The 12,676-nt window shown below is 36.5% G+C and overlaps 1 protein-coding gene across 1 annotated transcript; it reads right to left on the bottom strand.

Annotated features, from left to right (window-relative positions):
• Nucleotides 1-1,684: 1,684 nt before the first annotated feature.
• Nucleotides 1,685-11,811, bottom strand: LOC148905523 (von Willebrand factor D and EGF domain-containing protein-like). Its single transcript, XM_089040077.1, has 19 exons — nucleotides 11,283-11,811; nucleotides 11,003-11,056; nucleotides 10,490-10,743; nucleotides 10,127-10,219; nucleotides 9,665-10,009; nucleotides 8,640-8,713; nucleotides 8,168-8,231; nucleotides 7,483-7,692; nucleotides 7,116-7,327; nucleotides 6,422-6,881; nucleotides 5,413-5,672; nucleotides 5,207-5,321; nucleotides 4,433-4,690; nucleotides 4,247-4,361; nucleotides 3,762-4,148; nucleotides 3,417-3,517; nucleotides 3,138-3,303; nucleotides 2,601-2,909; nucleotides 1,685-2,094 (listed from the first exon to the last, which is right to left on the bottom strand). Exons 1-19 carry the CDS (start codon nucleotides 11,788-11,790, stop codon nucleotides 2,075-2,077), a joined length of 4,005 nt encoding a protein of 1,334 aa, XP_088896203.1. The 5' UTR covers nucleotides 11,791-11,811; the 3' UTR covers nucleotides 1,685-2,074.
• Nucleotides 11,812-12,676: the final 865 nt, after the last annotated feature.

The raw sequence follows: 12,676 nt of genomic DNA, 5'->3' as shown, positions 1-12,676 counted from the left end.
GCGCAATTAATTATATCTTTTGTCATAAACAGGGTCTACAAATTTGGGTTTTTTTGTCATAAACAGGGTGCCCCTTTCAGAATCCCAGCGGAACACCCCTACCCAAATTCTGGCGGAGTACCCCCACCCCTGGCGTTTAGCTAACCAAAACAAAAATCTACTATTTTACATCAATGACGTAGTAGAAATTAATGGCCTGTCCATTTATAATCTTTTGTTTATGTAACTAATTCGAGTTGTATCAAAAAAACAAAAATCGCATTTTAAGTTTTTAATTCAGCTCCAGTTTCTAATTATCTGCTTAGAATACTACCAAATTAAGTTTAAAGTAAGTTGGATTAAGGCACTCTTACCACGAAAACCACATATGTTCAATCTCTTTCAACTCCTCCGTGTCCCGATCTGATGCCCTCGACGTGCATTTTCACCTCGTGTTTCACCAATGTCAATCATGACGAGGTCCACCAATGGCATCTTCGATATAGGTCTCATGTTCGTAACACTAAATTCCGATCATACCTAACTCACCAAAAACAAATGTACTGTGCCCATAGGCCCAGCACAAAACACGCACACACATCTTACATCCAAACCGTGCTTCAATTTACAATAGAGAAGGGACATTCACTACTTTAAATTTCAATCAAATTTGGTTGCTTTGTGTGTCTGTGTGCTTTGTTGTTGTTGTTTTTCGTTGTTGTTTTTGTTTTTATCTTTCACCAGAGGGGGATGGGGGGGAGTGATTTTTCACAATGCTGCGAATTAGCTTAGTCGTTAGGTCTCCCCGATTAGCGCAAAGCAATTGTACCAAGCTATAAGATTTGAGACATTAATAAAGTTTATTAATTATTATTATTATCAGAACCAATGATACCAATCGAATGTTGATGTTACATAATGATAATGATAATGAAAGTAAATCGCACATTACCTATAATTAAATAAGAACGCAAGGTACAAAATAAAATACGAGTTTCGACTATTATTACGAGTACATGCAATATAAACTAAAAAATATAAATTGATTTTAATATTTTTTAAACAATACCAAATATTAATTAACAAAATAAAATATTTGGTTAAGAAACAACGAGACAAACAATAAAACCTGTATAGCATGGAATTTTCTCGCAAAAGTATTAAAAAAAACTGTTATGAATCTCGCGTTCTCGGATTGGTTGGGAGCGCGTGCTTTAAGAGAGCACATGCAGCACGAGCGCGCACTTTTAGTAGTGTCATTTCTATCTAAAATAACGGTTATTGTAATTTGTATTTCATAAAAGAAATAAACTTGCTTGTTGTGCTATGTGGAGTTATAAAGCACTTGGGGATCGGTAGAACACTCGAAAAGTGTCGAGAAGCAATACGCTACACGTCGTACTTTTCCTAACACTTCTCTCGTGTTCTGCCAACCCCCGCTTGCTTTATGACTGCACACAGCACGCGCGCGCGTCTCCTATTTCTTTATCACATCACATTTTTTGTTAATAGTCTGGTACTTTGTGTTATTGCACAGATGGTTCCATGGACAGTTAGTCAGCAAGCCTTGGCTTAGCGCAAGTCTGTCGCCAAGGTAGTTCCCGTTTTATTGCAGCTCACTTTTCTACTGATCCATCAGTTCTATTCTACTGGCTGCATGGTGAGTATGTTTTGATAAGAATACAAATCGAAAGGGACAGGGGGGGGGGGGGGGGAAGGTGGGTGCCGAATATAACGTCATGAAGATTTTGAAAACAAAAAGATCATACGGTACTGAAGTGTTGGATGGGAATACTCTAGATATGCTATCAGTATATGCCAAATCTCAAAATGTGTGTGTATATATCTATATATAGCGCTTTGCAGAAATTCTGTAAATAAAATGAATATCGATATATCGGGTGCATTGTGGGTAATTTAAAAAACACACTTTAGTAAAGGTTAATGTTAAATACAATGTTTTCGGTGAAATATAAATCATAGTGTACATTGTAAGCATTAATACTAGATATTTGGCTAACTTTTGGTTGAAAATCAAACATACATTCATACACACACACATTTAGGGTCTTTCGTTTCATTGTGGGTTCGTTCTTCACTCCATGTATAAAGCCGCTGTGAAACAAGAACAAAGTAAATGTTACAAAGTAATTTGCAGACCATCACAATATAATAATCAGGACTTCTATCGTTATATATAATGCACATTGTGTTCTAACCATGTGCAACCACTTTTAATCGTAAATTACACTATGAAGGCACAACTGAACACATGGTTGGTGCAAATATATTACGCAACGTTGCCCGCAGCGTTGGAATCGAGATCTACTTCCGCAATGTTATGCGCAACAAATTTTATCGTGTGAAGGTACATGTCAACAACTTTACTGACAATGGCGTGATGTTCATAGCAAATGCAATGCTGGTGACTTTCGCGATATCGCCAGATACGTTCTGCGTAATCTGTGTCAATAAATTTTTTTGTAGTGAAGAAAAAGTGGATACGTACATACCTTCCTTCTTCTTCGCCAACTTTCAACGTTAATTGCACACAACAGTTGCATCGTGTGTAGGAACCTTAAGGATAACATGATAAGTTCATTCATAATCTATTCACTTACTTTTTTTCATCCAACATTCCGAAGTCATCCAGAGACGATACTGTCCTTTTCTCGTAAAAGCAGACATCTTGAAGCAATACGAAGTAGCCGGCTTCAGCCTTGAAACGATAGCACTTTTAGCATCTTTTTCCCTTATAGTAAGCGACTTCCACTTTCCCCAGTTGCCGCCTGGTAATCCTGCTTTGTAGTAGATTCTGTAACCTTTGATGATACCGTTGCGTTTGTCCTCGGCTATTGGTGACCATGTGACCTTCATGGTATCATGGCTAATAGGAGTGATGTCGGTTATAAGTGGAGGAGCATCGGGTACTGGAGGGAAAAATTTAAAAATTAATGTCTATTCAAGTCAGAAAAATGATTTAACATGCTTGGAGGAATACGGTGCTATCACATAGATACGGTCATTGCAATTTTTCTTCATGATTTTAATTTTCCACCAATAATATACAATCATGCATTTCATTTAATTAAGTCCATCATCTGACTACCATTACAATACAAGTTGCATAAAACTTTCTTAAACTAATATATACTTACCATCTTCAGCTGTTTTAGCTGAGACTTCAACTTTCTTTGTTCGATCAGCATTCACCACAGACACGCCAATTCGATAATCTGTAAACTTTCGCAACTCGGTTAGAGTGTAGCTAGTCATAGTCTTTGATATACGTTGCATTTTTGGTTTTTGTTCCTTTGGACCATACTAAAGAGTCAGAACATAGATTCACTTATTAGAAACCATATGTTATATATATATTAATATAGCTGCAGTTTTATTTAATTATATATTTAGAATTTTTAAAGTTTTAACCACACCTCTAAAAGATAATAGTCCAATGCTTTGTCTTGTGGCTCGACCCATTCAACTTGGATTTTGGTTGAACTTAAAGTTGTTACACTGAGGTTTCGAGGAGGACCTGTAAAATTAAGCGATTCGATTCATGTTTGATTTGGTGTATTGGTTGCTCAGTAGTATAAACAAGAAATTAACGTGTAATAGAAAGTTTGAAACACTTATGTGTGGAACAAAAACAAATATATTCATCTAATAAGTTTTGATTTCGCGCGATGTGTTCCACAAATGTCGTCATTTTTGTACCGTGACCTTGCCGTGCAACGTAGCTTTTGCCTTTGATGCGAAATCTTGTTTAATTTACTTACAGACTAGTCCAGGGCACCTCTCGCATGTGTCTCCACTGAATTCATTCACGCATTTACACTGATACAAACCAGATCCCCGTGGATGGTAGGGGTGAGGTACGCATTGGCCACCATTCAGACACGGGCATTGTACTATACGCACTCTCATGTCTGTTGTATCAAACGCTCCACACTCGTCAGTCACTTTGAAGGTGAACTTCTCATTCGATATAACCTTCCATCTCAGTAGACCAGCTGTACTGAATGTGTGGCCAGTAGCTGTAGAACTGAGTAGAGAGTATGTTACAGGACGGTTATCAGGGTCTGTTGCTTTCAGCTGTATCACGAGATCTTCTTCTTTAACTGCAAACATGATTTTCTTGGTGGTGAACTTCGGTGCCTGGTTAACTGAAGTAAAAATGTTAGCAACAAAAAAGTTATGACAATCAGTGATGAAGGTTGTTTGTGCATTGGTCGTGATGATAAAACAAGACATAGGCATGTACTTTTCCTACGAGTCCAGGAATTCTGGTCATCTCTGGGTATGCACTGCTGGCACCAATCACGTGGGTTGGGTTCGTTGGCAGCAAAACAATGTCCTCTGATCAGACAGGAATTCGGCTGAAACGGGAAAAAATCAAACTGTTCATACGGTGCAAAATATCACACAAGTACTGTATGTGTGTACTCACTTTACGTTCGCATATGCTTGAATTGCTGCAATTCATACACTTGGAATCGAAGGACACGTGTCTTAGCTTTTGTACACTTGCATTGAAGCCATCGTTAGAAACTGAGATCATAAGTCCCCCAGCAGGGGTTCCCTCGTGATCATAATCACCAAGTCTCGTCGGTGGATCAGGCAGGTCGCATTTAACACCATACAGATCGAACATATCTCCAGGTAATTTGACAGGTTGTCCACGGGGAGACCAAGGACCTGGGAAAACCTTCACAAATATCATGATACGAAAATGAAAAATTTAGAAACATGAAAGATTGACTGCTATTGAACTTTTTACAATAACTTACAAATTTCTCGCGCTCTGATTGGTTATTTTTTATCATCAATAAGAGGACAGACAGATAAAGCTGACGTCAACGAGCGCGCGCTCTTTCCGTTAGTTGTTTTGATCAGTAAAAATGAGAAGTTTTTATCGTTTTTGTTATCGTAAAAAACAAATAGACATTAGTTTTTTATGTGTCTGTTCTCTTATTGACAATAAATCTCGTCATTACATTGTCAAAATAGTATGCGGATCTACACTACTTTGACAATGTGATGACGCAATTTATCGTCAATAATTAAGAGGACAGACACATAAAAAACTAATGTCCATTTGTTAAATTTGTGACTACTGTTCTAAGTGATAGAAGGTAACTGGGTTATAGAAATTACATTTATTTTTATTAGCACTGATATGAGACAGTAAAATGTTTAGTGAATCAAAGACTAGATTAGATACCTCGATTTCTTGAACATGGCAGGTCAGATTTTCCGAGCTAATGAAATACTGGCCCTTGATATTAGTTTTTCTGCAAGGACGTTCTCGAAGATCACAAAGTCCTCCGTTGTAGATGCTGCGGTTGAATGACATTTCACAGTAATTGCTTGTCAAAGATTTTATAGTTATTGCAGATATTGGTGTTATAATAAGTTCTTCATACTTACCCCAGTACTTCAGGTACTGCACCAACCTCCATGGAACAGTCCAGTGCAGTGTAACCTTCGTCACATATACAGGTTCTGTTCTTACACTTGCCACGTCCACTACAGTCTGATGGACACAGGTCTTTTACTAATTCTGTAGGAGGTACTAAGTCACCATCTGGACTTTTTGTGTAGAGTGAAACATTCTTGAAAATAGCATCTTTACACTCGTAAGCCATAAAGTCAAAAGCTGAATACGCATATGCTTGTTCTCCAGTTAACTGAAAATGTCAAGTTTTATTTGAGTTTTTAAGGTGGCTGCCTACTTTTGAACGTTCGATTTGAGCCCACGATGATGAGCGCGCACTCAAAAACCGCTGAAAAATCTACAAGATTTTATTGAAAAACCATACGCACTTTGAGCTTCAACGGGGCAAACCCCTCAAATTTTGCACGGGACTCTCTATTTTTTAATAGCTTATTTGAATAAACTCCTAAAAATCTAGGTTATGTCAACATTTTAGAAAAAGTTAGATATTCTAACACATGAAAAAATAGATTTTTGTAGGGAATTTTGTTCGAACTTTATGAGATTTTCTAAGAGCACCGAAACTACAAAATATGACAAACCAATGTATCTCTTTATCTTTTTGTCAAAAATATCCACGTATTGTTTCTGGAATGATTGAATAGCCTTCATTCGTGCAATCATAGAGTCTGCAAATAACTATTATCTTATGAATCTTAATTTTTTCTAATCACTTCCGGTGGCTTTTGCTCCAAGAGCTCGCGCTTAGGCTTCCATTTAATGCTGATTATCTCGAAAACAACCTCGGGACACCCAATTTTTCTTTCCAGATTTGGAATCAGCATTAAATTCCAATTCGGAAAATCGAAGTTTTAAAAAAAGTTTAATATTTTTTCCAAAAGTAGGCAGTCACCTTAAGTGAAAAGTATAGCGCAAGTTAAAACATGTTTTAGTCATTCTGAGTGTAGAACGATTAGTAATCGTTCGCAAGTACGACTTTACCTCTAAATCAGCAATACATTGTTCCATTGCAATTCCAATGCTTGCACCTGAAACATCTTTGCATGACCTTCCTGCATTCGTATCCTCTATATGACTTCTACAATAGTCGGTTGCTTCTTTGTTTGACATCACTATCTTGAGTGATCTCTTGTTTCGTATTCGGTTCATAGCGTGCTGTACTTGTGGATCATCTACAAAGTAGCTACGAGGTTCATGATCAATGATGTCATCACTGTACCAGTCAGTGTGTGCGAATCTCTTCTTCTTCTTCTTCTTTTGCTCAGGGTCATCGGTTTGTTGTTTGTTATCTTCCGAGTCAAAATAGTAACTTCCTACTGTATTACAGTCTGAACTTTTCTCTTTAGCTTCTTTTGGAAAACATGTGCAAAACATCCCATCATCATCTATTTGCGCGGGAAACTTATTCGGATAAGTCTCAAAATATGTCTTCCCGAAAATTCTGTCAAAAGTTTTAAGAAAATAAATTACACCCCATTATTATGAGCTATCTAAAGGCTACTAGCTAAACATCAGACGCTTGGGTTTTGGGCTTCCAACAACCAATGGACTTGGACGTATTTGAAAATGGATATCAGTTTTCGATTCAGTTAATCCGGAATGGATTTGTGAAATTTTAAACCTTTTTAAAACGGTTTGTATTGAGCGTGCTACTTTATATGTTTTCATTACTTACTCCCAAGTACTCCCAAAGAGTTGGTGCCCCGGTATTCTTGAGTCTTCATAGAGTTTACCGTCACTCCCCTTTAGGTCATTATTTGGATCTCCATCAAAGTTACCACAAAGTCCTAAAACATTTCCTCTGTCAGTGTCTGGTGCTGTAATGAAAACGTCGATACCCCAATCTATACGAGACACTTTGACACGAGTACCTGACGGCAAAAAGACCTATAACATCATAAACTATGATCAGATGATAATGGAAAAAATACTCGATAATTCAATTAAAAAACTTAAAACATATCACTAGTTATTAATAAATGAAATACTACATTTTTTATCCAAAGTCCAGCTAAGCATGTCAGTGATTTTCACGCACTTACATCATAGACCATAGAGCTACCTTTGCTCTTTTTGACTATATGAAAGCCATTTTTGTTACGTCTTAACGTCATTGGAGTGAACTCAGTAGATTTATGAACAAGTACATCGTTACAAACTGATAAAACGACAATCTCATTTTTTTCTCGTATAGCGACTCCACAGTGACACGAAACTTGACTTTCACCACAAGTCCAAAGACGGGTTTGAACCTGAAAAATAAAGAAGGGAATCTTTGTCGTTATTTCAAAGATTTTATAGAAAATTTTTATATCTGTAATTATAAAGGCCTCTATAAGCTAAATGTAATACACATATTGGTAGCTTATACAGCTATTTAAAAAAAGGTTGAATACTGAATACTGAATACCGAATAGCGCATTTCAAGACCGAAGTGCATTGTGGGTCATAGTAATATTGTCTAAAGTAGGATTAATAATAATTAGTAGAGAGTTAATTGCTGTATATTTACTTTTTATTTCAAATTAACGAGACCCACAATATCCTTTGATCTTGGAATGCAGTATGCATTATTCAGTATTCAGTATCCAACAGATTTGGAAATAGCTTTATACACCTATTTCAAAAAACGTTGTCGGTTGGATATCTGAATTCAGAAATCTGTTTTTTAAAATAGGTGTACACGTAAGTTGTGTTTAGGAGGCTCCTGATTAGGATATTACATACCTCCACAGTTTTGTTGGCGTTGCTGTACATAAGATAGTTGCCAGGTTTGTAAAAATGGAAAACTCTAAAAGGAAAGGGCAGAGAGTCGGTTTTACTAATGACCTTTTACAGTATGATCATAGCTTAAATAACTTACTGAACTCGATGAAAACAAATACGAAAATGATACCAACAACAGCAACAACAACAAAGATGTACCCTTTCCTAACTTGCTTTATCGTTACGCCAACAATGACAACAATAAAGCAATAAAGCTATCGGATTAGTAGCCTTCACCTTCACCTATGACTTCGTGCCAACAGTTGGCACATAATTCTTCTGCCTTCCTTATTCATTACCTCGCCGAAAAGCACTAGGATTATTATTAGTGTCTATTATCATAGAAGTTGGTTATTTTATGCCAGTTGCGGTTTTAGATGAATTAACTTATTTATCTTTAAAAAAAGAGTGAAAGTAATAAATAAATATTTACTTTCCATCAAATGTCTTGTAATGTGGATCGCCAGTACCGGAGCAAGTTTTTATTTCCGTAGTATTAATCCATACCTTGGAAGAAAGAAGAAAAATGAATTCAATGAATTAAATAATGAGATTTATCCATGAGATTCATTCAGCTGATTGGACCAAGCATGATAACTGAATCACGGGCTACGGGGTGCATTTTGAAAACCAAAACCACAAACGATTTAAATAGAATTTACTTCATGTTTGTAATTCAAATGCTTAACCTTTTTTTCAAGAGAAGCATATGCTCATAATAGACCACAGGTCAGGTCACGTGACCCTATCCCCCTTAAAACGAGCAAATGTGTCAAAATTAACTCCAGAATGGAAAAGAGCACCTCAAATTAGGAAAAGGGCGAGGTTTCAGCTCTAGATGTTAACTACGTTTGAAATGTTTGAACGTTTGAAATGACATTAAATATAAAATCAAATATTTTACAAGGATTTGTATGGGAAAAAAGTCGGCTGCTGGTAGCCTTTGCCATCCAGCGCATTTTCCCATATAAATCCTTATAGAACATTCAATAATTTTATATCTAATGCTATTCCTCCTGTTTCGCTTATTATGAGCTGAAACTCCGCTTCCCTACTAATGCCGCATGCTCTTTTCATTTCCGTTTGTTATTTCGACAAAACTGCTCGTTTTAAGGGAGGTAGGATCATGCGACCTGTATTTTACAACGGTCTGCCGATATTAGTATTAAAGTGTCACGTGGTATACTTTGTGTTATATTCACCAAAATGTTCAGACATTGTCATCTGATTGCCATACGAATGTATGAACTTTTGAACAAATTATCAACATCAGTGATTCGTAAAAATAGCAAGGGCATTTTAAATATGGATGGTTTTGCTTTTTACAGAGCAAAATAAGCACATCAAATTGATAATAATTTGTTTAAAAACGTCCAAAAAAGTTGTGAACAGTAAAAGTTTCATTATTTTTTTTACCATTATACACGTATACATAGATATAGCTGTAAATGTACTTACAAGCAAAGCTGGCGGTCGATAATCTCTCCAAGGCAGATAAGTAGTTTCAGGTACAAAATAAAATCTTGATTGTGAAACACCATCGTTTAAGTTATTGCAGATTCCTTTAATTGTGATATCTTTTCCAGATGAAATGTCTTCTGTCTTTAATGTTACATTACAAGTATCTATAGCAGCTTTGTTTTGATTTTTATCTTTTTTAGGAACAAGAATCGATAGGGATAGGTAATCAACTTTTGGTGTGTAGGTATTGTTGTATATTGGAACTGTGGGTCTTAAGTTTATTGTCACATCGGAGTTTCTGTCACACTCTTTCACAACAATGTGTGTTACACGTGGAGTGATCTGTAAAAAAAATTCCTGATTTCAACTTGTGCTTTTAATCATTAATTTGTCAAATCATTCCCAACTTTAAGTTAATATCTATATTAAATTTTAATTCAAAAGTAGCAACGTACGTACCTCGATTCCAACGTAGAAATTGTTGCTGTACTTTGCAGCTGACCATTTGTTATCAGGACTTGTTGAATATTTCATTGAAATTCGACACTGCAGCTAAAAAATCGAACAATTTTATAATTTACTTCTCGATGATAGAAATAAAAAACATGTATTAAGCTTGAGATGAAGCCGACCCTAATCGCTTATACAAATACATGCTAGCCTCCCTTGGATGCACCAAAACAAAAAAATAGGCACCCACCGCATCATAAAAAATTGCAGAAAATATCAGTAAGTGAAGGCTAACTTTCTAGACTTTCTATTTTTGGGTCCAAAAACAAACAGACAAACAGACAAAAAGAATAATAACGAAAAGACACTTACATTTTGACCCATTTTAAAAGATCCATAGTTTACTATCGATTCCAAGTTTTTCCGATCGCACGTACTGTTCACACCTACGCACATCCATTGTGTACGAATCAATCGGCCATCCGCAAACCATTCCACAGCGTACGAAACGTTATTCCAAGGGGGGAAATGAAATTTGCAGCTCATGGCCAAAGTATTTATGTCTTTTACGTAATCAACCTTTGGGCGAGGCACACGGGTGTATGGAAACTTGACAATCTTCGAGACTGAAGAAATGTAAAATATTTGTTCTCGATCAATTTCAACTAGAAAAATATACAGATCGGTTCCCCAAACATTAACCAGCTTCGAAACCACCTAATAGCAAAAATCTGGCTGATGAACCACATTTTTTTAATGGTGGTCTCAAGTATTGTTATACAAATGGAGTCATCGTGGGCCCTTAATGTTACTTAGTGTGATGTTTACTTTGTGAAATATTTGTTCAATTTTCAATATTTCAATATTGGAAGAGATATAGATTACCATTACAGTTGGGTTCTATTCCAGTCATTCCTCTTGGACACGGAGTCTGGTTGCCTTTGAAAACAAAAAAGGTCAATATATAGAGGCTTACTTAAAAGCCAATCAGAACGCGTCAGTGATTTCAAGGATACCAAACCTAAGGGGGAAATATTTACTGTTCGTACGTAGTCTATGGACTCGTTTATTTCATAAGTAACACTGAGTTTTCTGTCTAAGATATGTTAAGTTGAGATCTATTGGAAATGACAAGTAAGCGTTCGTGTGTCTCACTAGATCCCACCTGCACAATACGCCATGGCACATCCACGCACAGGTGAAAGCCTATAGATATAGAAATCTTCACCATCTTGACCATCACCGCCGTCGCAGTATTTGACCGACATCGAAAACTTTCTTTTACATCCACCTGCCAGATTAAACAAATTGACACACGCAGTGACATATTTTTGTTTTCCCTTCTTTGGAAGCTCTCCTTTTAACCAGATCGGTGCTATAGTGTTACAGTGAAAGGGTTCCGGCCTGGTTGTTGGTATCTGTCCACCAACAATACTTGTAAATTTATACCATCCTTCTTCCAGGTCGTAGTCACAATTTGCTCTCATTCCTTCTTTTAGCCTGCTTTTAATACTTCGGTATGGATCGTTGATTTCTCGGTACGCCTTGCATGGATCAACATCATTCATCTGAGTACCCCGAGTGCCTATGAAGAAACTTGAGACAACAAATACCAGGAAAAAGTGAAATAAGCTATTCAAAAGCTTCGGCTCCTTCACAGATCTGAACTGCATTTTTCACTGTTTACTGTCCGAGAGCTCAAGGTAGACTAAGCTGGACCAAATTGAAGAAAGTACTTATTACAGAAATGTAATATTTATTTGGAAGAAATCCAGGGATATGGTAGATGAGAAAAGAGGCTTATTCTTTATCATTTTTTACTTGACATGGAGTCTTCAGAAGTAAAAAAGTTAAGAATATCTATTTTCTGGATTTATATTTCATTGTGTTGCTTTATTTTTAACTTTGTGAATAACAGCGATTGTGAAGGGCTTTGAGGTGAATAGTTTAACATTTATTTATGCTTTCTTCAGTGTGGAGCACAACCTAATAAATCCACATTGATTGTGCCAACTTAAAATTGCATGTATTTGAAAATATGATTTATCATTTTCTGGAATCGTGCATTCATTTCATGCACACTGCAGAACTATTTGAAAAGTGGCCAACACTCAATTAAGGTTACTATTACATACTTCGACCTCGGGTACAATTCGTAATTAATAGGTACAAGGGTGGATCCAGGGGGGGGACAAAGGGGGGCTGAAGCCCCCCTTCAGCAGAAGAAAAAGAACAAAACAAAACTAAAGAATTAGATGCTTTTTTTTATTGTTTTCCGCTGTGTTGACGGAAGAAACGTAATTAACCCCCCCCCCCCCTCCAAAAAAAGTTTTGGCTGGATCCGCCCTTGAGGTACGAGTGAGGTTTTGAATGTACTTGTGTAATTATAGGAAGAAGGAAAAGGAATGAAAGGAAGTTAGGGTGGAAGCAAGAAAAAGAAAAAAATAAACATGAAAGAGATAACCTAATAAATGCCAAATACATTAAAGTCCATCTAAACTTTATTTAGTCACACGGAACCAGAGAGTTGTCAATATCAATCAAGGGGTATTTATTTAG

Source organism: Actinia tenebrosa, unplaced genomic scaffold (assembly GCF_029948245.1).
Source record: "Actinia tenebrosa isolate PJP-AT-01 unplaced genomic scaffold, QUT_ActTen_1.0 PGA_scaffold7__59_contigs__length_16204524, whole genome shotgun sequence".
NCBI lineage: Eukaryota > Metazoa > Cnidaria > Anthozoa > Actiniaria > Actiniidae > Actinia > Actinia tenebrosa.
The sequence above is the reverse complement of the archived record's forward strand: the minus strand, read 5'-3'. Positions and strand labels throughout refer to the sequence as shown.

Bases quoted from the DNA above. Each gene is read 5' to 3' on its own strand.
- LOC148905523 (XM_089040077.1), bottom strand. From the start codon at position 11,790: ATGCAGTTCAGATCTGTGAAGGAGCCGAAGCTTTTGAATAGCTTATTT. The intron at 10,744-11,002 runs GTAATCTATATC...ACATTTCTTCAG, and splicing joins AATAGAACCCAACTGTAATG to TCTCGAAGATTGTCAAGTTT. The intron at 10,220-10,489 runs GTAAGTGTCTTT...TCGATTTTTTAG, and splicing joins CTTTTAAAATGGGTCAAAAT to CTGCAGTGTCGAATTTCAAT.